The 26648-nt window shown below is 39.9% G+C and overlaps 1 protein-coding gene across 12 annotated transcripts in view; it reads right to left on the minus strand.

The window, feature by feature from the left end:
• RBM26 (RNA binding motif protein 26) overlaps nt 1-21505 on the minus strand; it is a 109131-nt gene extending 87626 nt beyond the window's left edge. For all 12 annotated transcript variants that reach the window (XM_075563499.1, XM_075563502.1, XM_075563497.1 and 9 more), the window contains exons 1-3: nt 21357-21505; nt 3005-3123; nt 1872-2008 (exon numbers count right to left, since the gene is read on the minus strand). In XM_075563499.1, coding sequence (XP_075419614.1) covers nt 1872-2008; nt 3005-3123; nt 21357-21427 — 327 coding nt within the window. In that variant the 5' untranslated portion in view covers nt 21428-21505. The remainder of the gene's footprint in view (nt 1-1871; nt 2009-3004; nt 3124-21356) is intronic.
• Between the last annotated feature and the right edge of the window lie 5143 nt (nt 21506-26648).

Here is a 26648-nt window from a genome sequence, read left to right on the forward strand (position 1 = left end):
TTTGAAAACTAAGGTGTGCCTGACTCATGCCATGGCATTTTCAATTGCCTCATATACATGTGAAAGTTGGATAATGAATAAGGTATATTGAAGAAATGATGTATTTAAATTGTATTGTAAAATACTGAACAAACCATGGACTGCTAAAAGGATAGACCAACATGTGTTGGAAGAAGGCCAAAATGCTCCTTAGAAGCAAAGAAGGAAAGACTTTGTCTTACCTACTTTGGACATGTTGTCCGGACAGATCCGTTCCTGGAGAAGTGCGCCATGCTTGGTAAAATGGAGGGGCAGTCAAAAAGAGGAAGACCATTGATAAAATAGATTGATACTATGGCTACAAAAGTAGGCTGGAGCAAATGTGAGACTAGCAATGTTTCATTCTGTTGTACATAGGGCTGATATGAGTCAGAACCTACTTGATAACATCTAGTAGCAACAAACATACTACAGTCTCACTACATATTAATAATATAATCTAGGGAAAGCACACAAAGTATGAGAGGAAAAAAGAAAGTCACCATCACAGCTCCTACCACACAATTTCTCAACACTAACAGTAGAACCTTCCACAAGTCACACACTAAGCTATTTTACATGTTCCTCGGAGTTGTCAAGTCGTGTTTCTGTTTCACAATGACTGAGATTCAGAAAAATAATATTCTTGAAAGTACTGGTCTCTTCCTAATAAGAGCAAAAAAAGTGAAGAAAATCAAACATTTCTGGAAACAATTTATACAACCAATTAATGAACCATGCAAACATCAAAGATCAAACAACACTGAGACAAGACGTAGATGGTGCCAGCTACCAATATTAACTGCTCTGAAAGGGAGTACATTAAAAAGCCTTGAAAGGAAAACACAGGATAAACTCAAAATAATCAGAGATAAGAAGGTTTATTGGTCACAAAGAGACTGGTGAAACCCCCAAGACTAGGATCCTTAGTCATCCTTCAGGTCTAGACAGAACTCATCAACCCTGTGGCTCAGATTTCATCCAAATAATGCACAGGTCTATAAGAGAAACAGTAATACCAGGGAGGAGTGTCCTCTTTAAAATAATAAACCATTTGATATCAAAATGGCTACAAAAGTGCAGAAGCATTAGCAAGGGAAAGTTAGTGTGGAAACTATAGGGAAGTGAAGGACTGCACCACAGAAATGCAATCAGTGATGTGAATCGCTGAATGAAAAAATTCATTTGCTCTGTACCCACCCCTTCATCTACTTCACGCAAAAATGCTGAAAACGAACAGGAGAAAAGTAATATTCTAAGAGTTATAAAGTCAAAACTTTAACAAAGATTTGTTTGAACCTAATGTTAGGAGAAATATGGAAATAGATTAGCTTACCTGCCAAGCATTATCTAAATTATGATTACTAAATAAGTTACAAGGACTCAAAATATGGGGTGGCTTTGGAAAGTTCATAGGAAAAAATGGAACTGAAAAATAAAGAAATTTGCCGATAAACTTTATGAAGCCTTCTTACAGACACGATCTTCAAAAATATTCTAAAATGTGAAGTCACTTCTATTGCCTGTAAAGTATTTGATTATCAAAAAAGCAGACCCCTAATAAACTGGTGTAGCTTAGTCATAAATAGGCCACTCTTTAGACATTTTAATAGACTACTGATGGTACAATTCAAAGCCTGAAAGGTAATGCGAAAAGTAATTAGCAATAAGTCTGAGACTGCTATTCTTATTTTGGTGGGTTCCTACCATTCCTATGCCTGAATCCTCTAGTGAATAATCACTACCACCTTGGGGTGGTCTCAAGAATCCCAACACAGCCTAGAAAATAAAATTCAGTTTAATCATTCTCGATACATGTTTAAAGAACATCTAGCATAGAACAAAACCCTTACCTCTTCTTTTTTTATATCTTTTTCTTGGTGTTGAAAAAATTCTACCTTTAAGCTTCCTGATGATGGCTGCTCTGGAGGAGGTAGATAACTCTTCGTATTCACAGCATCAAAAAGTTTTTCTACAAATATCTGTGTCTCTAAAAATTCAAAACATAGATTATAAGACATTTTCTAGGATATTATTCTCTACCTCTATATAACAGATCTCTAATATGATAAAATATACCTGTAACTTTTAAATGTATAAATTATACTAAGACAAATAGCTTCCAAATCATTAGTTTCAGGGGGTAGGCCCCAGAATGGCCGCAGCCTATGCGCTAGCTGCTTCATCAATACTACCCAGTGTGCCTCACACAAATATTACTAGTCTCTGCCCACTGCTATTGAGCTGATTTTAACTCACAGTCATCCTACACTACAGAATAAAACTGTTCCCTATGTTTCTGAGGCTGTAAATCTTTTTTTTTAAACATTTTATTAGGGACTCATACAACTCTTATCACAATCCATACATATACATACATCAATTGTATAAAGCACATCTGTACATTCTTTGTCCTAATCATTTTCAAAGCATTTGCTCTCCACTTAAGCCCTTTGCATCAAGTCCTCTTTTTTTCCCTTCCTTCCCGGCTCTCCCCTCCCTCAGAGGCTGTAAATCTTTCCAGAGGAAGACAGCCTCATCTTTCTACCATAGAGCTGCTGATAGGGTCAAAGTACTGACCTTAAGGTCAATACGTAACCCATTAAGATATCAGGACTCTTTTTAATAATACCTTAAAGACCAGAAAGTCAAAAAAGGTTGAGAAACATTAAACTAAACAGCATTCTAATTTCCTAAGCAATCCTACATGTACTCAACATGCTACTAATAATTTTTGCATCGGCACCAACAAATGGCAATGAGTTTGGTTTGGGAAGAAAAAACTATCAGTAAGTTTTAAGAGTCAAAGAATGTTAAAGCAACAACAAGCTTTCATTTAAAAATGTGTTATGGAGATAATCAGTAATTACTAACAAAGTTTAGAATAATACTAGTACACAATAATTAAAATATTTGTTACATGAAGATTCTGTGTCATAAAGAGTTCCTTGTGGATAATCTTATCATCAAATAGCAATAATCTTACCTTTCTGAAGAAATACATCTAGCTGATCAATACACAGTGCCTTTAACTCTTTCTCGCTTTTGTCTTTCTTTACCAAAGCCAGAACATATTTTGCTAGGGCTGATGGATCTGCATCACAGCTGAAGAAAAAAGGAATGTTGAAGAAAATGGAGCCATAAAAGACTACATATGCTACAAAGCCCAATCACAAACTTAGTTGGTATGATAATTAAATGAGTTCATATATGGGAAAAGCTCATGAAAGGCACTCAAGAAACAGAAGTTCTTCTCTTTCACACTAATATACTTTGCAGAGTACATGTACTTATCAGCATCCTTCCAAAAACCTGCTATGTGCATATTTAAAATTCAGCACTATTTATTGTTAAAAGGGGAAGTTATAATAAACAATATATGTTAAGTGTTGTTGAGTAGTTTCCAACTCATAAAAACCCTTCATACAACAGAAGGAAACACCATCCTTATGGTTGCAGCCACTGTGTCAACTAATCTTTAAATTAAGAACTCAAATTCTGCATCCCCTTTTCAAATGCAAATTCTGCATTTGAAATCTGCAGTCACTCCTAGAATATGGGTAGGACTCAGTGGTTGCTTCTAACAAGCAGAGATGGCAGAATTGAACAGTGTCTGATTCTGAGACAGGTCATCAGGTGCTCCATGATGAAGACACTAAAGCAGCCTACTGGAAAGAATCATGTGCAGATGATATAAGGGGTACAGCCAATGAAGCCAGGGAAGGACAAATGAGTGACTAGCAAGAGGATTCTACAGTCTCAGCTGAATCTTCAGAAAATTGAAGATTTTGGTCAACAGCATAACTGGCCAAAACTGATGGATTGTCCAACAGTTTGACAAAAGTATCATGAAAGATCCTAAAACATCCAGCTACGCTGCTCCCAAATTCCTAGCCTAAAGAAACAAAGCAATATGAAGGTAAGTTTCAGGGTAATTTTCTACCCAGTAATCATAAATCAACTTTTTCATAAATGTATTTTCATTTATTTACAAAGATTCAAGGTGAATTACAACTTAAACTAAAAGCAAAGGGGATAAAATGAATTTTAGTGGCACATGAGATTTTTTTTAAATGCGTTTATTTTAAAACTGTGGTGATGGCTGCATAAATCTTTTTAATATGCTTAAACTACTGAATTATACATGAATTATATATCTATAAAACTGCTAGAATTTTAAAGAGAAAATATCATACAAAACTAAAAAATTACTTAGATTTTCTAATTACTTTAACATTTATTTTTAAATACAAATAGAATGGCTTTTAATATATTAATAAACTTTCATGTTTTATCAAAAATATCCTATAAAAGTGTAGGGGGAAAGTTGAGGATATATTCTAACAGATCTAAAAGGGGGTCTCTGAAGTTTCTAAAATGTTTAAGAACCAAAAAATAGTACTGAAAGAATAAATCACTTCCTTTCTACCTTAGAAAACTGGTGCGATTCCACTGATTTTAAGTTCCCAACATACTTCTTAGAACAGAAATAATCATAAACTTCCAATAAAGCATGATTCTGACCACAAGAGTGCTCAAATTAAAGCCAATCATCCTGGTGTGTAGTTTGGGAAGTGAGGAAGTAGGAGTGGGGCGAGCACAAACAAAAACAAGGATGACCAGAAATAGCAGAATAAGGAACCCATACAACAAGACTTATCAGCAGCATTTGTAGAAAAGAGGGGAACCAACTCAAGTATTAAAACAAAACAAAAACCACCCAAAGTCTACTGTCATGGAGTATGTCCTGACTCATAACAATCTCTTAGGGTGTATGAGGCTGTGTATATTACTTAGTACGAGCAGATGGTCTCGCCTCAAAACAGCAGTGCCCGGGCTTAAGTATTCACTACATAGACGAGGGGGAAATCAGATCATGAAGAAGTTAAGAAAATTGAAAATGAGAACTAGAGGGAAAAAGAGTGCTGCTCTCCTAGGCAAAGACTGCTAACTACTTACTTTCAGTTCAAGAGGTCATTGTTATAAACATAAAACTAAAACTGTATTGCTACAAAATCATAGAAACATATTAAACAGAAGTATCAAAATATGAAACTTTTTATTAACATATCCCTCCCATTTAGAGCTATACTTGCAAGATTTTAGTCCAACACAGAGTTGCTTTAAGTAGCCATCGCACACAAAGGATAAACATTCAAGAATAAATCTACCAGAGAAAATAAAAGTGATGTACAGAGAAAGCTACAAAATACTCTTTCAAGAAACTTATACAAGTAGAGCAAGTTATCATGTTCCTGGGAAAGCAAATTAAATATTGCTAAAATTTCAATATTACCAAAATAACACTATATATCCAATGCAATTCTGATCCAAATTCCACAAATTTTCAAAGAAATCACCAACTCTGTATGAAAAGGAAAAAAACCTATGATAAATAATACACTATTAAAAAATAGCTTTTCCAGCGCTGATGACGCTAGGTGATCATGCCTCTCACAAAGGATCTCCTTCACCCCTCTCCCAAAGAGGAGAAGAGAAAACACAAGAAGCGCCTGGTGCAGAGCCCCAATTCCTACTTCGTGAATGTCAAATGCCCAGGCTGCTATAAAATCACCACGGTCTTCAGCCCTGCACAAACACTAGTTCTGTGTGCTGGCTGCTCTACTGCCCTCTGTCAGCCTACAGGAGGAGAAGGCTCCTTCAGACGGAAGCAGCACTGAAAGACCCTGAGTCGAGATGAGTGGGAAGCCATTCTAATAAACCCATTGTGGATAAATAAATAAATACTGGTACAACAATAGATATGAAGGCTAATGAATTAGAATATAGAACTCAGAAATACAACAAAGGACCTATAGACACTTAATTTTTCATAAGGAACTAAAACACAGTAAGTGGGAAAAATATAGTTTTTTCAACAATTGGTACTGGAAAAACTGAATTTTCGTTTGCAAATGAATGAAACTATACCTGTACATCACACCACGCACAGAAACAAATTCAAAATAAATCAAAGGCCTAAATATAATTTACACAATTAAACCCACCAATGGAAAAAAAAGTGGCAAACTTAAGGACAAAAATAAAAACATATTTTCCATTATGTTCAGTAGTATGGTTATTATACCTTGTATACAACACATAAACACACTACTGAACATAAAGAAAACTAACCACACTATAGAAAATAAATTATAGAACTGGGACCTACTAAAAATACAATATTTATCCACAACAAAAGACTTCATCAAAAGAGTCAACAGAAAATCCACAGATTAGGAAAAAAAAATATTCAGTACTACATCAGCTAAAAGGTTAATCTCCAAAATCTATAGAAAATTACATCTCAACAAGAATACAAATAATTCAGTAAAAAACTGGAACAAGACATGAATAGATTAATTTACCAATGACAACATATAGGCAGCCAACAAGCATATGAAGAAATGTTTGAGATTATTAGCAATAAGAGAAACATAAACTAAATCAATGAGATACCAACTCACACTGATACTTTTGGCAAAATTCAATGAAACAAAATAATGCTGAAGAGCGCATGGAGTGGCTGGAATGCTTTTATACTGCTGGTGGGACTGCAGCACTGTGCCACCACAATGGAAATCAGTATGGCACTTCCTTAAGCAAATGCAAGACCCGTATAATCCAGCAATCTCTCTACTGAGTATACGCCTTAAAGAAGTCAAGAATACAAGAGGAAAAGACATATATATGTACACCTATGGAGGAATGAAGAAGCTCTAGTACATACAACTGAATTTTATGAATCAATAAAAAACAGTGACATTTCTCAACACCACAGACATAGAGAAAACTAGAGAATATTAGCAAACTCAGAAACTCAATGGAGTACTCTGAAAAAGAGGCTCTGGAACTATCAGAAATAATATTTAAAAGAATGGTGCTTAGGTGTCTTCAAGAGACGTAACACTCATGAAAAGTGAAGAAACTGAAAAACTTGAAGCCCTATACCAAAATGAATACCCAAAGATAACAATAAAATAACAGAATCAGACAACACAGCAAATGACATGAGTAAGTAAATGGAAGAAAGGTAAATCAATGAATTCAAAGTTAGTTACTCTGAATAAAACCAATGAGAGTGAAAAAATCAATAGCAAAAATAACAAAGGAAGATAAAGACAGCCTGAGAATGATGTGGGACAATTAAGAGAAACAACTTATATCTGTCTCATTGAGATCCCAAAGCAAGAAATAACAAAACATGTACAGTGAAAATATTATGAGAAAGCATGGAAGAAAATTTGTCCTCCATCACTAAGAAAGTGAAAATAACTATTCAGGCAGCTGACAGAACTCCAAACAGGATAAATTCAAAAAGAAAAACATTGCAACATATTTTAGTGAAACTCTCCAAGTTCAAAGAAAAGAGAATTCTGAGTGCAATTAGGGGGAAAGAAACCCAAAAAGTCACTTACAACAGAAACTCAGTAAGGATAAGTTTAAACTTCTCAGCAAGAAGGCAAGAAATGTAGTGCAGAAAAGAAAATAACAAAAACATATATTAACTGTTGACAGAAAAATGTACTAAAACTCCTATATCCAGCAAAATTATACCCCAAATACAAGGGAGAAATTAAGAGACTTCCAGACATGGAAAAAAATTTTAATTTATAAAAAGACAAGCATTACAAAAAACATGTTAACAGGATCAACATGGATAGAGACACAACAGGCAACAAACCTGAGAGCAACATTCAGGGCAACAAACACCACTCAGAAATCCACAGAATGATAGCAGCACCAAGCTAGGGCAACAAAGTACCAATAAAATGAGCAAATAAAGAAAAGAAAAAAGCACAGAGTAAAATGAAAGCTACAAACCTGCATTATCAACAATGTCAACAGATTAATCAAACCAATCAAGAGACAAAGAGAAGCAGACTATTAGAAAATACAATCCATCTATAGGCTGCATACAAGAGAAACATCTTGAATTCACAACACACCAAAAAAGACTAAAAGTCAATGGAAGGATTAAAACTTATCAAGTCAATGACCTCCAGAAAAAAGTAGGACTGGCAATACTGATCTGTGATAAACGTCAATACAAATAACATATTGAAAGACAAGAATGGAAACAATAATCATAACAGATACAATGGAAATAAATTCAAAACACACCCACAAAAAAACAAACATATCAACATGAAGTCAATTCCAACTCAGAGAATCAAAAGGACAGAGTAGAAATGCCCTTGTGGGCTTCCAAGATGATAACTCTTAACAGGAGTAGAAAGTCTCATCTTTCTCCTAAAACACTCTTATCGCCACGACTAGTGGTTCTGGACAGCCAACATTAGGGTTAGAAGCCCAGAGCATAAACACTACACCACTAGGGCAGCTAAGGAAAAGACCCTTAAAATACATCAACCAAACCCTCACAGAATTTATATAGCTTGAAGTACAACTCTGAAGGAAAGACAGCAGGAAAAATAAAGAAACCAAAGCACAATCAGCTCGACTTGCTAGACATTGTACAGAACACTCCACCTGATAATAGTACAATACATTCTTCCCCATCACAAATAGTACATACTATGAGATAGACCAAATGTTAGGCAACAAAGCAAGCCTTATTAAATTCCAAAACATTAAGATCATAAAATCTATTTCCTCAGATCACAACAGTATAAACCTGGAAATCCACAATAACACAACATAAAAAAATCTTTGGTACACATCAAAAGCAGTTATCAGAGGGCAATTTATAGCAACCAACACACATGAAAAAAAGAGAAATTTTTTAAAAACACTGTATCATAACAACAACTAGAACAAGGGCAACAAAATAAAGTCTCACTCCACAAGGGAAATCAAAAAGGTCAAAGGAAAAAAGGAACTGGGAAAACTCAAGAGAGGAAATTGGCTCTTTGGAAAGATTAACAAAAAATGCAAATACCTAGAAATAGAGATGAAAAAGGTGATAACATCACAACAGATTCAAGTGAAATACAAAGAATAACCCACTCATCATTACTGAAGACTGTAATGTACTGAAGAATCCACTCATCAAAATAAAGGACGTGAAGAGGGTAAAGAACAACATTTAGTCAAAATCTGTATATAATAGTAACTCTTCCACAAAAGTAAACTCTAACAGATTAGATTGCCTTTTTGAATTTTTTGGTGTGTGCAACTCCATGGAGGTCTGCACATAACTCACTGCCATTGAGTCAGTCTGTCTCACAGAAACCCTACAAGACAGTAAGAACTGCCCTTGTGGGTTTCTGAGACTGCAACTCCTTATAAGAATAGAAAGCCCAATGTCCCCCTGCTACCCCAATACTAAACCTATAAATATATGCATAGATCTATTTCCCCATCCTCACATATATATTTGCATATGTACATGTCTTTATCTAGACTTGTAGAAATGCCCTTTGCCTCCCAGCTCTTTCCTCTATTTCCTTTGACTTTCCTCCTGTTCCACTATCATGTTCAGTCCCCACCAGGGTTTCAGCAATTCCTCTTGGTTACATTGTCCTTGATCATGCCCAACCAGGCCTCTCACACCCTCCTCACCACCGATTTAAATCACTTGTTGTTCCCTTGTCCCTGGAGTTATTAACACCACTACCTCTCTCCACAACGGGAACTGTCAGTCCCGTTGTTTTCTCCTCCTGTTGTTCATCCAGACTATCTTATTTAGACAGACCTGTAGAGATAATAACATGCACAAAAACAAGACAGAGCAAAACCAAGCAACAATATACAACAAAACAACAACAAACCAATGACAAAAAAAAAAGACACAAGAAAGAGAAGCTTGTAGTTAGTTCAAGGATTGTTTGTTGGCCTTTAGGAGTGTTTTCCAGTCCAGTCTGTTGGGGCACCACGCCCTGGCCCCAAAGTCCACCTTCAGCATTCACTGGGAACCTCACTGCTCCATTCCCTAGCTGTTCTGTTGCAGGCCCTTAATGTTTTGCCTTGGTGTGGCAGGATCAGATCGGGTGCAATTTCCACACTGTGTCTCTGGTATTGTCCCCTATAGGGCTATGGGTCAGTGAGGGGCCTCATGTCTCATAGTGGGGCCGACCATGTGGTCCTGTCAACTGGCTGCTCTAATTAGGAACATCGTCCTCACAGCCTTGTGGGCCAGGATGTGCTCCACTCTCTCCTCCTTCCCCTTCATCATCTGTTCCTGTGTGCTCCGATCAGATATGTCCCTCTCCCGGAGTGGCAGATTCAGTGCCGTCCTTTGAAATAAATTCTTCTGAGGAGAGGGGCAGGTGTCCACTTAGTTGGGATTGGGGCTGGCCCCCCAGACCTCAAGTACTCCCTCAATGCAAGAATATTCTCTTCTATTATATTGGCATTCTATAATGCTCACCTTCCAGACACAACCACTGAAGACAGAGAGGGTGAAAATGTGGTGAAGAAAGCTGATGGTGCCCGGCTATCAAAAGATATAGCGTCTGGGGTCTTAAAAGGCTTGAAGGTAAACAAGTGGCCATCTGGCTCAGAAGCAAGAAAGCCCACATGGAAGAAGCACACCAGCCTGTGCGATCACAAGGTGTCGAAGCGATCAGGTATCAGGCATCATCAGAGCAAAAAATCTTACCACAGTGAATGTGGGGGGCGGGGGGCGGGGGTGGGGGGAGTTGTGTGGAGTGGAAACCCAAAGCCCATTTGTAGGCCACTGAACATCCCTTACAGAAGGGTCTTGGGGAGGAGACGAGCCAGTCAGGGTGCGATGTAGCAACGATGAAGCATACAACTTTCCTCTAGTTCCTCAATGTTTCCTCCCCCCACCTCCTAACATGATCCAAATCCTACCTTGCAAGTCTGACTAGACCAGAGGATGTACACTGATACAGATGGGACCTGGAAACACAGGGAATCCAAGGCAGATGATCCCCTCAGGACCAGTGGTGTGAGTGGCGATGCTGGGCATGCATAGGAAGTGTGGGCTGGAAAGGGGTAACCAATTTTAAGGATCTACATGTGACCTCCTCCCTGGGGAACAGACAATAGAAAAGTGGGTGAAGGGAGACATCAAACCTGGCAAGATATGACAAAATAATAATTTATAAATTATGAAGGGTTCATGAGGGAGGGGGAAAGAGAGAGGGAGGAGAAAAAATGAGGACCTGATGCCAGGGGCTTAAGTGGAGAGGAAATGTTTTGAGAATGATGAGGGCAATGAATGTACAAATATGCTTTACACAACTGATGCATGTATGGATTGTGATAAGAGTTGTATGAGACCATAATAAAATGATTCTTTTAAAAAGCAAAAAAAGCCAAGTGTTTCTCTAGCAGAATTGCTGGCAGTTTCAAACTGCTGATCTTGCGGTTAGCACTCCAATGGGTAACCAATGTGCTAGCAGGGCTCCTTCAAATGTGCACACAGCCACATCCAAATTTACTTTCATGAATAAATATTAGTATTGAGGTTTATCATTTCTCCTCAAAAATGAGTAAAACCAGAACTAAACTTATTTAAAAAAACAAAAATAAACAGTAACAACAATAAAGATAAACAGACCCAGATAACAGTTGATCTTAAAATTGCTACATCTTTGCATCTTTAAAACAAAATCAAGGTAAAGCAGGGTGGAATTTTATAGTTCTACACAAATAATGAATGAGCCTTGATGGTATAATGCTAACACCATTCATACTATACACTGTCAGTAGTTTGAAATTACCAGCCACTCCTAAGAAGAGATACAGGGCTTTCTATTTCTGTAAAACATCAGTGTCTAAGAAAATCAGAGGCCGTTCTATCCTGTCCTATAAATTATAATCACTATGAGTTGGCATCCACTTGATGACAGCTAGTTTGATTTATACGAGGGAGTATCCCTCCCCAAAAAAAACCCGGAATCCCCAATTAAAAAAATTTTTTTTACCAAACCACCTTATCACCTTCAAAGTACTCTCCATTACACTTAACATATTGTCAAATCTGCAATTCCATTCTTGGAAACATTTTTCAAACTCATCTGTTTGGATGGCTGACAGCACCTCCCTCATTGTTTTCTTCACCTCTTCCACTTCGTCAAATCATTGTCCTTTCACTTCCCTCTTCATTCGTAGAAGTCAGAGGTTGCATAGAGCCAGATCAGGTGAGTAAGGTGCCTGGGCAAGAGAGGCATGCTGTTGTTTGCCAAAAACTGGCACACTGAGAGAACCAGCTGAGCATGTGCATTGTCATGGTGGCAAAACCAGTCCTGTCTGCCACAAATCAGGCCTTTTTTGATTCACTGTTATGCAATCTGTTCAAAACCTCTAAATAGAAAGCTTGATTAACAGTTTGACCCTGGAGGACTGAACTCCAAACATTTTCGTTCATTCGGGAAGTTGACGGAATACCAGAATGAGGCTTGTCACCAATCAACATTTCACCTTTTTTGAAAACAAGAAAACCACTCATGCACTAGTGGTGTAGTGGTTATGCGTTGAGCTGCTAACTGCAAAATCAGCAGTTTAAAACCACCAGTCACTTCAAAGGAGAAAGACCAGGTTGTCTACTCCCCTAAAGAGTTACAGAAGTGGTTCTACTGTCAATTATGAATTAAAATTAACTCAATGGTACTGAGTTGTTTTGATATATGATCAGTATCACTGTTGTCCTATGTTTTATATACTTTGTAATTTAAATATTTCTCCAAGTATATAAATTACATAGTGAGAAAAACAAGAAAGTCCCCCCCCAAATACATGTATTTAAATTTATCTAAGTATATATTGAACCATGTATATATTCAGACATATTCTTTATGACTACAGTTCAGTTAAGGGATCAGGTATCAGGCATCAAAGACAAAAAAAATCATAGTATTATGAATGAGGGGGAGTACGGAGTGGAGACCCAGGGCCCATCTGTGGGAAATTGGACATCTCCTTGCAGAAGGGCTGTGGGGAGGAGATGAGCCAGTCAGGGTACAGTGTAGCAATGATGAAATATACAAGTTTCTTCTAGTGCTTGAATGCTTCCTCCCCCCACCCCACCCCACCACTATCATGATACCAATTTTACCTTACAATTCTGGCTGGACCAGAGGAGGTATACTGGCACAGACACAAACTGGAAATACAGGGAATCCAGGACAGATGAAGCCCTAAGACCAGTGGTGAGAGTGGCTATAATGGGAGGGTAGAGGTAAGGTAAGGGAGAAAGGAGGAACAGATTGCAGGATCCAATAAAACCTTCTCCCTTGGGGACAGACAGCGGAGACGTGGGTGAAGGCAGATGTCGGTTGGTGTAAGATGACAAAATAATAATAATTTATGAATTATCAAGGGTTCATGAGGGAGGGGGAAGGGAGGGGGAAAATGGGGAGCTGATACCAAGGGCTCAAGTAGAAAGCAAATGTTTTGAGAATGATAATGGCAACATATGTACAAATGTGCTTGGCACAACTGATGTATGTATGGATTGTGATAAGAGTTGTATGAGCCCCTAATAAAATGTTTTTTAAAAAGAGAAACTATCCCCTAAGAAATCCACTTAAGAAACCTCACTAAAAAAAAAAAAAGAAACCTCACTAAAAGAACTACAAATTCCTACAGGGCAAAACAGAACTGCCCCAAAGCATTTCCACAGCTGCAGTCTCTATAAAGGCAGACCAGCACTATCCAGAAAACCTTTTGGATTTAAGCAGTCAACCACATTGAGCACTGAACTACTTCTGCCTCCCTAATAAAGCATTAAAAAACACAAACCATTTTTTACTGAATCAGATTACCAATGGTCTGTTTCTTTGTTCTAAAGTTTTATTACCCAAGGTATTTAGAGATTTGTTGAAATGGGTACTTTCAAACACTGTTGACGGTAATGTAGGTTTTTACTATTTTAAAGAGAAAGAAAACTGAACCTTAAAAAGATCAACGCTCTGTTCATTTGTAGGAAATTTACCCCAAATAAAAAATTAAGCAAATACCCAGTTTGATATATGTGCAGTAATAGTCAGTAGAGTAGAAAAAACTTTTAACTACAGAGAAGCTTGGAAATAATTTATGGAATGGAACTATTGTGAAATACTGAAGAATATTTAATGATATGGAAATAACATAATTCAATGTTACATAAAATAAGGATTAAAACTTTGTTACTCAACTTTTTAAAAAATGCTTTTGGGTATTTATAAGTGAAAGCAGTTTTGCTTGAACCTCATTATTTTGTGATGGCCAATTTAAGAGAACAGTGCAAAGCTGTGAAATTTTGTTTCCTGCTTGGCAAAAATGCCACATAAACTATTGTGATGTTGGACACAGCTTACAAGGACAGTACTATGGGGGAAAAACTCAAGTGTATGAGTGGTTTTCTCATTTCAAAAAAGGCTAAATGTCAACTGATGACAAATCCCATCTGGACATCCATCAACTTCCAAACCTACGAAAATGTCAACTTGAAGTGAGTTCCACCAGGTCAGACTGTTAATCAAGCTTTCTATTTAGAGGTTCTGAACAGTGTGGGACAAAAAAAGGCCTGATTTGTGGCTGACAGGGGACCGGTTTTGCAACCACGACAATGCAACTGCTTACACAGCCATCTCAGTGTGCCAGTTTTTGGCAAAAAACAGCATGCCTCTTTTGCCCCATGCAACTTACTCACCAGACCTCACTCCATGTAACTTCTTTTTGCTTCCCAGAAGGAAGAGGGGCAGGAAAGGACAGTAATTTGATGATGCAGAAGAGGTGAAGAAAAACGAGGGAAGTGCTGGCAGCTATCCAAACAGACAAGTTTAAAAAATGTTTCCAAGAATGGAACCGCACACTTGGCATGTGTATTAAGTGTAATGGAGAGTACTTTGAAGGTATTAAGGTTGTTTTATAAAAAAATTTAAATATATTATCTTTGGGGAGTACCCCCTCTATTAGGAAACATTTTCCAGGGAAGGGAGTTCTTATTCCAAATCTCAGAGGCTCTACAACAGATAGACAAAACCACTTGTTTTTATTTTTAAGAACCACTGGCATTAATTACAATGGAAACCATCCTTGGGAATGAATGTCAGTAGTTTGAATGGTTTTGAGAGAGAAAGATGGGAGAAAACAGATCAGAAGAGAATTTGTAAAAGTACAATTAGAAAGCACGGGGAAGGACTAGTAGGGAGAGTTCTGATTTGGGAAAGAGAGAACCAAGGACTCAAAACACATAAGAAGATTAAAAGAAAACGTGTCACCAACAATGTTCAATTTATACACATAAGATCAAAATATATAAAATACATATTTATATCTAATAAGCGTAAATCCATTGGTAACATTAAAGCAATTTTGATTGAAAATAAGAAATTACTTTTGACATTACAAAGTAAGCAAAAAGCTGCTTGCTCTTCTCAGCTAGGGGGCGTTCATTTTTGTTTTTGATATTACTGTTGTTGCTGCATTAAGAAGCTCCAGTGTAACAGGATCACCATGAGTCAGAAATGACTCAAGGGCAGTGAGTTCGGTGTTGGGTTTTGGTGGCACAGTTATAAGAGATCGACCCCTGGGAAATGACATGGTTGGTAAAGTAAAAGGACAGTAAAAGCGGAAGACCCTCAATGAGATGGAACGGAGTGATAAGTGCAACAATGGGTTCAAAAACAATTTTGACAATGTATGTATATGTATGGACTGTGATAAGAGTTGTATGAGCCCCTAATAAAACGTTTAAAAAAAAAACAATTTTGACAACTGTGTTGTGTTCTGTTGTAATAAGGGTCAATATGAGTCAGGAAAGATTCAAGGGCACCTAACCACAGGTGACATAGTGAGTTACGCCTGCTAATGACAAGGCCTACAGTTCAAAGCTCCCAGAAACCCACAGGAAGTGTTCTACGCTGACACTGTGAGTCTGATCCAAGGAAAACTGAGTTTGACTGCTGAATTTGTTTTCCTACCTTAAGAAATTCCAACACTCTATCCCAATAAAGTCACTAGAAATGGAAAACTAAAAGGACATGGGATCAAAATTTCAAGCATAGAGATTATCTTGCAAAGGCAAACCCAGTTCTTCCTACAAGGCAGAAATAAATTTCAACTGGTGAGAAAGGTGGACTAGCAAGTAAGATTAGTGGGGAAAAAACAACCTAATCAAAGGAAAAGATCTTTCATATATTTTGTTATCTAAGATGCGTGAAACCTGAGCTTCCCTTTGCAACGCTGGCAGTGGTACTATGAAAATGTAATAGTGAAAATTAGTCAACAGTAATAGAGAACGCTAAGCAAGTTGTATTACACAACAGCAGTTAATTAGGAACATGGGCTTTAAAGACAGAAAACAAGTTGAGATCACTGAATCATATGTGAAAGCTGTGCAGCTCAGTGTCTCCACAGTAAATCAAAGACCATGCTTATCTCATAGAACTTCTGACAATACATTTCAAGCAGTGGGTCTCAACCTTTCTAATGCCCTGAACCCTTTAATACAGTTCCTCGGGTGTGGTGACTCCCAACCATAACATTTTTGTTGCTGCTTCATAACTAATTTTGCAACTGTTATGAATCAGGTGACCCTTCTGAAAAGCTTGTTCCACCCACTAAAGGGTTGCAACCCAGATTGAGAACCGCTGATTTAAAACAATGCATACAAAATGTTAGATGGCACTGGTAGCAGTAACGGTGACTATCGCAACAGTAGCTATTATAATGCAACCTCTTTCATTTTAATCAACGAATATTTAAGGCAGGAAGGAAAGGATGGGTTTTCAAATGCCTCAACATCAGAGCACAAAACACAGCAACTCCACTGCCATCAGATACTAGTTCACAGCAACCCTGAACTATAGAAAGACACTATTCTGTCCATTACCTATTCTATCAATTACCTAATCACTTGGCTAATAAGTGGCTGAGATATGAACACCGCTTATGGGGGTCACAAGTTGCCAGTAGAGAGCGACTAGCAAAAACTATGTGAACTGAAAGCAAGTTGTCTTTACACACACTACCTCCACAGCAATACACAGGGGGGACTACGTATTTGGGTCCTTACTGTTTAACTCACAAATGTGGGTGTGTCAAGTCTATTTGCCTCTCAATCTATTTTGTGAAAACTGAGTAGCTGGATTAGATCATGTGATTTCCCTACTCACTAAACTATCAGTTTGTGATGTGTGAACTCATTTAAATAAAACACTTTAAAGTACAGCAAAAAAATGTTTTTGCCCTTGAAAAACAAAAGCAGTGAGAATTTAGTTTTTTCCAGGAGGAAAAATTATTATTAGCAAGACTTATTTGACAGAACAAAACACCAATCTTAAATATGTCTAGATGATTTCAGTGCCTACATTTTCAACAACTTACAGGGAAAAACTCAGAACTATATGTTTACAGACCTTCTAATACAAAATGAGACTTTTATATTGAAACGAGCTAGATTTTGTTGGCTTTAACATGAATATAAAAACCCCACTGTCCTTTGCAGTTATCCACTCCCATGATTTTTCTACTTCTTTCAGTTCCTCAAAGGTATGTGTTTTCCCTTTCATTTTAGAATCTTCATACAATTTGACCTCTGAAACGTAGAATGCTCTTACACAGTGGTTCTCAACCTGTGGCTAACAACCCCTTTGGAGGTTAAATGACCCTTTCATCACAGGGGTTGCCTAAGACCATCAGAAAACACATTTCCGATGGTCTTAGCAACTAAGACACTGCTCCTCTGTCTCCAGGCAGGTCTCCACTCATATGCAGATATGCCCACATGGGAGTACCTGGTGGTTACACCATGCTTCAAGACAAAATTTCATTTATTTGTCATTAGAAATAAATATTTCACAATATATAATTACATATTGTTTTTGTGATTAATCACTATGCTTTAATTATGTTCAATTTGTAACAGTGAAAATACATCCTGCCTATCAGATATTTACATGATGATTCAAAACAGTAGCAAAATTAGTTATAAAGTAGCAACGAAAATAATTTAATGGCTGGGGGTCACCACACACGAGGAACTGTACTAAAGGGTCGCAGAATTAGGAAGGTTGAGAATCACTGCTCTTATAGATCACTGTCTGGATGCTTTACTCCAGACAAGTTGCTTTTCAAACTTTAGGCTCAAATAGCATGTTACCATATACCAGGGAAACTTGTCTGATCCCCCAAATATATACTGACAGCATTCAGTATACCTATCAGCATTTGTTTAATACGTCTTCCCTGATAAATATAAAACAATAGTCTCATTGTTCCTTGTGACAGTAATTTCATGTGATTTCCTACTATTTTCCCATTAGCTAGCATGTTATATACTCAATAGAAATTTGTTAAATATGTTTAAAATGTGGGACAAGTCCAAAATCATGAGCTGCTTTAGAAGCACATAATAGCTAAAATGTTGCTATACAACTTTTAAGTTACACCTTAGCCTACCTAGGTCCTTCCAGTTTTCCTTCCTCGAGGAAATGCTGTTAGAAAATTAGTTTTACAGTACAGCAACAGCAAAATGTCCTATCACTGCTTTACTAGTGGTGCCTTATTTAGCCCAACCACAGTACTACAGCCACCTGAATAGCCTATACAAACCTAGAATATGCAATCATTAAAACCAAAGAAAAATAACAAGTATAGACAGCAAGTAAGTAGCTACAAATAACCTCATTTACTTTTAGGCTGCCCACTGACATTCTTAAAAGAGCAGACAACCTCATTTTTCTCCTGCAGGCAGTTCAACATGTAACCCTCTAAGCTTTTAAGCTACAAAAAGGGAGGGGGGGGGGGAGTATTAACAAAATTGATCATTTGAAAACTGAAAGCTATTCACTAAAAACTTAAGGAGTACTTATGATACCAGTTAGTATTCCAGGGGCGGGGAACCTTTTTTTCTACTAAGTGCCATTTGGATACTATAACATTCTCAGGCCAAAGTGATCAATTAACTCAGCCCTAATGGGATGGCATAGAAGCCCTGATGCTGCAGTGGTTACACACTGGGCTGCGATGAGCATGGTCAGTAGTTCAAATCCACCAGCAGCTCCTCAGAAGAAAGGCTGGACTTTCTACTCACACAGACATTTACAGTCTTGGAAACCAATAGGGGGTTGCTATGAGTCAGCAATGACTGGACGGCAGTAAGAGAGATGTGATGGCTATGAGTTGGTATCCACTTGATGGCAGTGAGTTTGTTTTTTAATGTAATGGCTGGAACGGCTTCTATTTGTCAAGGTGTATGAATGATGTTAGCTGATACTGATGATGTCACAGTCCTTTTATGGCCTGGGGGCCAAATGTTCCTCATCCCTGGAGTATTCCAAAATTTTCTTAATATATGTTGATTCTTTCCCCCATTTTACATGCAAAGGCAATGAGTCACTGAGTTATGCAGCTTACTCAAAATTACACAGCAAAACCAGAGTTCTATCCTAGTTCAATTGTCTTCAGAGCTTTCCCTTCTCAACTACTCCACTGCCTTTTCTCTCAAATCGGCTTCCATTGGCACTACTCCACTCTAGGAGAACTACTCTGCAAAATCTAAGAACCACTTACCTAAATTTGACCCTGAATTACTACTTGTATTATATTTAACACCTCATCCTTCCAACCAATGCACTGCCCTTCGCCTTCCCTCTCAATTTGTATCCTCCATGTCACAACTACCAGTCCATTTACTTAGGCCAAAATCTGAGGCATCAGAACTCTTGCTATCCTTTGCCCCTCATCTCCCGAAACCAATCTGTCAAGTATACTTATGAAATGTATTTGGGTCTGTCTCCACTATCATTCCAAAACCAGGTACCATCATCTCTGCCTTTCAGAGTGGTCTCTTTCCTTCCACTGATTCGTACTCTCTTCAAAGTGGGCACAGTTAAAATCAGATCAGCCTTGGTCCTCCCACTATATACCTTAAATAAAAGCCAAAGTTTTGTCTATGATCTAGAAGATCCTACAAGACTTAGCCTCTACTATTTCTCCAACTCTCCATACTTTTCTCCAACAGGAGACTCCTTGTAAACACAATGGCCTTTCTCTTTCTGGAACATAATGCATTGATCTCTAGTTTAGTCTTTGCACTTACTGCTCCTTCTGCAAAGGACATTGTTTTACCGGGCTTACATGGATAGTTCCTTCACTTCGTGAAGTGTTGCTCAAATTTCACCTTCTAAGAGAAGCTTTCCCTGGTCAACCCCTGTAAAGTAGGCCCTACTCTAAGCATTCTTTTACATGACCCTCCATTATTAGACTCTTCTAAATAGCTCTCATTATTATCTGAAATTATATTTGCTTATGTCTTGCCTGTGTTGGAAAAATCTTATCTTCCTAAAGCCTCCCCTCCCCATCCTCACCAAAACCAAGCCACAGAGAGTCGTTTCCAATTCATAGCGACCCCTATTGGACAGAGTAGAACTTCTCCAAAGGGATTCCAGGGCTGGAGAACATTACTGGTGTAGTTTTCTCCACTTCTAAACACAGTCCTGGAGACCCACAGACGCAGTTGTAGCCTGTCCAATAGGGGTCGCTGTACGTCTGAAGCAACTGGAGGGCAGTTTGGTGGTGTTTTAACGTATAACCGAGGTAGATAGCCTGATCTTTCTCCAGAGGAGCAGCTGGCGGGTTTGAACTGCGATCATTTCAGTTAGCAGACCAGGGCCTGATCCACTTTGGTCTCTAATAATAGTACAAGGTAATTACTCAGTTACGTTTTAAATGAATGCACATCTTGTTACTATATAGTAACCATTTCTGATAAAGGACCTGGTCCATGACACAGTTCATTTGTCCTAATAGCATCTTAAAACAATGCTTAAATTTTCCAATCTGGTACGTTTCTACAGTCTCAAACTTTCCCACGGACCATGCATAATATCCCATTTGAAAAGGTTAACTGTTTCATATGGACGTAAAGAACGTATAGGCGGGAAAAGGCCATTTTACTGAGTACCTTAGCACCTGTTACGTCTTCAATCACCTTAAGAGATATACCAATGGGCCAGAAAGCACATGGAAGATGTGGCCCTTTTTTTTTTCTTCAGATTATTTAGGGACGGTTCACACTTCAGTGATATCCACTCGAACTATCCTAATCTCTAAAAAGGGTCGTCCACTTCCTATAAAAGAGTAAACATCGCCTGTGAACATAAGCCAAGGCTCGTAGTCTCAAATAGAAAAGAAACCCACTTTAGGGCCCTATGCGATCATCCATGTGTTTAGTTATTGGGTCGGGCGACAGATAACGGGGAAAACAAGAGGGAGAGCCACCGGTTCAAGTATCTGCTGGACGGTATAAAAAGAAAAAAAACAAAGGTCAGCTCAGACCCTGCAGAATACCCTGAACCTGGAAGCACAGGATCTCCGTTTGGCGCTCCGGCCTCCCCCGAAGTCACTTGGGCCAACAGCAAAGATGTGTCTGCCCATGTCCCACAGCCATGTCTACGAGCTATCACTCGGGTACTCACATGGGCTCCAGAGTCTTGCTGAGCCAGGACTTGAGTGCCTCGAAGTTTTCAATGATCATTTTAGAAACCATCCGCGGCGGCCCCGCGGCCCGTCACGCTCCTCCGCCCGGCCGCCCGCCCTCCCTCCCGCCCGGGTCGCGGCCGCTCCGGCCGCCGCCGCCCCCGCCCCCTCCTCCGCGCGCTGCCCGCGTGGGCCGCGGTGGGAGGTGCCGGTGGCAGGTCGCGGCGCGCCCGCTCCGCCACAGCTCCGCGGGGGCTGCCGCAGGCCACGAGTCCACAGGGCACCAGCTCCTCCACCTCCCCAGACCCCAACTCGGGCGACGGTTGTCCGGGCCCTCCCCCTTCCCTGCAGCCCGGCAAATCTCAGACCAGGAGCGCGACGCGCGCCTACACCCGGGCTTTCACTGGGTCTCGAGACTAGGTGCTTGTTGATAACGCAGGAAAGGAAAGAGTGAAGAAAGAGAAGGCGGCGGGCGGCTCTATGGGAACGATTCGCAGGATCTTCCCGGTTCCTAGCACCCCCCAGAAGATGGCTGCCGTAAACTCTCGCGAGAATTCGTGTGGTCTCGCGGTAACTCCGGAGCCTGCTGGGAAGAGACGTAAGAGGTGGGAGAGCGCGAGACGCCGTGTAGTCGTTCTGTCCTCTCTTAGTGGCGTGGCTCGCAGATTTCTACGAAAATATCCTCTGGCTCTCTTACTGAATAAAGGCTTCCCCCGATTCCCTTTCCGTGGAACGGATGCGTGCGGAAGCCCCGCGCGGGTCTTCGTAACAATGGTCGTTATGGGTCTGCGAGTACGCACTTCCCTGCCTTGAGACCGTCCACAACCTGTGTGCTGCGCGGTGCGGCCGCCTCCGTGGACCCTCCTCTGTGTGGCCTGCGATGTGAGACTGGGAAGCTCGGGCTAGCCTGATATAACCCACTGAGCTCTCCAGAGAATTCGTGACTAACACTAACTTATCCGAAGCTACTGCACTTGAGAGCACGAAAGACCTGGCGATGCGTCGCACACTAGGAAGGTGAGACAGCCAGTGGCAACCGTTTTGAGGTTAAACTTCTGAGCACTGAGTTTGCAGAAAGGTAGGGATTTACCGTGTAAAATGTACACTGTAAATCCACAACCCATTTATGAGTTGCCGTGTAAGTAGCTTCCATTGAATTCTTTCTACTGTTAAACCCGCACAGTGAATAGCCTTACCCTCACCACTGTCAGTCCCCTAGGAGAAGCAAAGTGCGCCCTTCGTGGAATTTGGGATACTGTGGTCCACAGCCATGAGTCACATTCTCAATGCCTTGGTTGGAGGCCTCTGAACCAGTCTTGTAAGCCTTTCTGTACTCATGATGTACTTGTCCCATCAAGGTTCCGTTCCCACCACTACTGTCCCACATTTCACTGTGATTTGATATTCCACTAATCTGTTTTTGTGAGTTTCATTTGCTCTCCCATATCTTTATGTCTCAGAACCCCTGAAAACCCTTGGATGCCATTATGATACCTTGCTAATAATCTTATTCATGCTGATATGTATTGTTTGTCTTTTCCTGTTTGAGATTTAATAAATGCTCTCCTTAAATTAAATCTTGAGATTGGGGTCTCTTGTGAACCCTAGAACATAACCCACCCGAAACTTTTGGATTTTTCCTAATCTCATTCCTAAGAATGAGATTTTCTTCCTTTGAATTCTCATTTAGAGCAGACTCTACACCAAATGGGGAAAATTATATGTCAAACTTGCAAATCAACATCCTAAAAATTGTTCCCATTCCTGGCCTAAAGTCTTTTCTGTCTTCATCTGTATCTCTTTCTCCCTTCCTCCTTCCCTCTACCCCTCTCTCCCTCCTTTTGCTGAGAATATGATTTATTTATTTTGCAAGATCTGCAAATCACAGCTCTAAACACAGGATCATATGTAAGCTCCGTAGTATGGAAAATACAATCATTTCAAACTATTAAAAAATAGTGCCTTTGGCCTCTTGTGCACAAGAAGAACACTTTCAGGGGAGAAGCTTTATGTGGGCAGTGCGGGCAAGGCTTTAAATGGAAATGATGCTTCCATGTGCATCAGAGGGCATGCTCAGGAGAAATCCTGTGCTTGAATGAGTGTGCCTGAGGTTTGGGCCTCAGCTAGACATCAGATCTCATCAGTCATCAGAAAACATTCAAATGAGAAGCCTAATTCTTGTAGTGATTGAGGCCAATGTTGTAAATCACTTATACAACAAAGAACACCAAACAAAAGTTGTGTGTCTGAAGGGCTAAGGGACACATCATTATACATCAGAGAACAGCTGTAGTTTTGGGGTGAGAGGCATTATGAAGGCAGGGGGAATGGGAGGTGCTCCAGCAATATCTTCTATGCACCAAAAGATAAACTAAGGGAGCTAAGCTTGCCTGGCGAGCCCGTGGATCTGTGTCTTTCTTCAACATTGTTTGAATGGAACAGACTCTTCCTCCAACCTGAGGCCGCTCTCCAATTTCTGGCGATACTCTGGGACCATCTTCTTGGCCACGCCCTCTTATTGTGATCAGCTAAAACTTTTATTTTGTGTGTGGTTACTTCCAAATTGATCACGAGGAGTGAGGTAGAACCCTGGATGCCATGGAAGCTGCCCTGGCCCTTGAGAAAAATCTCAACCAGGCCCTTCTGGACCCGAATGCCACAGGGTCTACTTACACAGACCTCCATATCTGTGACTTTATGAAGAATCATTTCCTGGACGAGGAGGTGGAACTCAAGAAGATGGGCGGCCATCTGACCAACCTTTGCAGGCTGGCCAACCCCAGGCCAGGCTAGGAGAGTATCTTCCAGAAGCTCCCCCTTGCCGGCCCTTGACCCTCTACCTGAACCTGCCCCTCCAACTGCATTGCCACCTCCCTGGAGTTCCTCTCCCAAGCTGTGTACCAAATAGAAACAATAAAGCTTCCTTTTTCAGCAGCATAAAGAAAAGAAAAAAAGACACACCAAAGGAGAAGAGCTGGGTGAGCAGCGTTTGTGGAGGGCGCATTCTACCAGTGAGTCTCCTCAACTACAGAGGATAACATTTTCCACCAAAAATCACTACTTCATTCACTTCTGAGATTAAGGAAAAGTCTTTTGAGTGCCTGTATTCTCTATAGAGGGTGAAGACAACAGGACTAACTAAATAGATGACTTTTTTTCTCTTTCTATAAACAAATGGAATCGAAATATAAAAGCCTTTACTTAAGTAATCTAATTTTAAAACTTAGTGTCTTTAGGAGAAAACCGTGTCTCTCACAATATAAGAAAAATTGGCATTTTTCTAATCCTAACTAGACATGGGGCAAGTGGAACACCAGTTCTCCCTGTTTCCCACTCCCTCTCCCTCTTCTTCAGGCTCTCGCTGTTGCTTAAGGCAACGTTCAGGCAGGAGGAAAATACCACTTGGCAAGTACCAGGACCCTTTCGAGCTGCTTTGGTCAACACCTCCAATGAGAAAGAGCCATGGCAGAGGGCAGGGCATCTGTCATCTGGAGGAGAAGGAAGGGTGGTCTGCGGCCATCCCCTAGCCTTTTGTCAAAGCCAGTTTGCCCTATGATAAGGACAAGGGGCTCATGCACAATCCTTTGGAGTCACATCTAAGAATGGACACTCAAGACTTTGGGGGGGGGGTTCTACCATGTGAGGGAGGGGGCAAGTGTGAGTTGCGAGCTGTCTGGCTGCTAATAAAAGGGTCACTGTCCATCAGAAAGAGGCCCCAGGGATTTGGCATGGTAAATGAAAATACTCAAAGGCTGAGATGGAAGGGCTCCTCAATCACACCCCACCTCAGAGAGGCCAAGAGGAGTCTGCTACCAAGGCATTGGTCTTTATGGTATAGAGGTGGAAGTGAGGCTCTCTGAAGAAATATGACCTTATCTGATGGTGGACTGCCCTGCCTTGACTCAAATGGCAGCAGGGAGGCCTTACAGACCTCTGGATTCTTCAAAGAGGTGGCTTGGGACTAGCCGCAGTGAGGGGAGACTCAGAACTTGAGAGACAACTGCAGAAGTGGAAATTCAGGGTGGGAAGAAGCACATCACCAGGTCAACAAGATAGAAGACACAGCCAGTCAGGAAGAAATGGACTTAAGTTCTTGTCCGTATAAGAAGTCCAAATAAGAAAGGTTAGGACTGGGGACAAGATCTCTTCAAACACCAGCACTTTCTTACAGCCTTCTGGGTGCTCCTGTTTAAAGGCATAGTTGTGATTGGGCCAAGGGGAAGCAGCAAAGGCAAGGACGGGATGAGAAGATAAAGGGTCGAGGAAATCAAAGTACTGGAAAGGGAACAAACCATACAGATGTTGGAACATTGGGTAAATGTAATGTTGCAGGATCGGCACAAAAGGGGCTCATATTGCCTGGTAACGTGCCAGGTTACAAAAACCAGGTGGATTCAAAAGCTTCTAAGTTTTATTTTCACAGGCATGGAAAAATAGAATGTGGGGGTGGGAGTGATCCTCCAAATACCATTCCTCTTGTTTGTTCTCATAGGATGTACACACACACAAACACACACTATGAAACACTTTTCTTAGACAAAATCTTGGAAAATCAGGCACAAACTGGGAAAGTTTCAACAAAGATATGTTACAGAGCATCCATTACTAAGGACCCTAAATCTAAACAAGATAGGCACCAGGGATACAGGTAGAGAAAGATTTATAACACCCATAATAATTGAGTCTTTGACTTAGCTAGTATCCTTGAGAATTGGTGCCGGGGCACAATCACAGGATACTCTGTGAGGCAAGTTAAAGGGGTTCAGCTGAGGATCCCAACTGTGGAAGGTTGACAAACTATATGATTCTCTTAACTAAGATCCTTTTAAACTAGTTTATATTCCCATAAAAAATAACACAGCTAGACTCTTAAAATCCCCTCCTTAACACCCCCTCCATTCTTATTTAAATTATCTCATATCTCTGAGATCTTTTTAGGATGGAAATATACATTGTTGATCAGAGGGAACTCAAGTAGGGACTCAATTTATGCGAGAATTTGGCAATGCAGCTGTGTCCCACTGTCTTAGCCTTTTAAAGTACAGAGAATTTAAGCTCAAATACAATTCTTCTCTCTGGTTATGGATTATACTATAAATAATTATTTTACTACATAGGGTGATGTGCTTCTTATGTGTGGACTTACCTTACACTTCACTTAGATTGCTGCTTGTCTTTGGACAGGTCTTTAAGAACTCAAATGCTATTCTTTCTGATAGGCACCAACTGATTTATTTGCCACACTTTCCATGCCCTCTATATTTTTAGTGATTGATGCATGAGGGAATGAA

Source organism: Tenrec ecaudatus, chromosome 11 (genome assembly GCF_050624435.1).
Source record: "Tenrec ecaudatus isolate mTenEca1 chromosome 11, mTenEca1.hap1, whole genome shotgun sequence".
NCBI classification, from domain to species: Eukaryota; Metazoa; Chordata; class Mammalia; order Afrosoricida; family Tenrecidae; genus Tenrec; species Tenrec ecaudatus.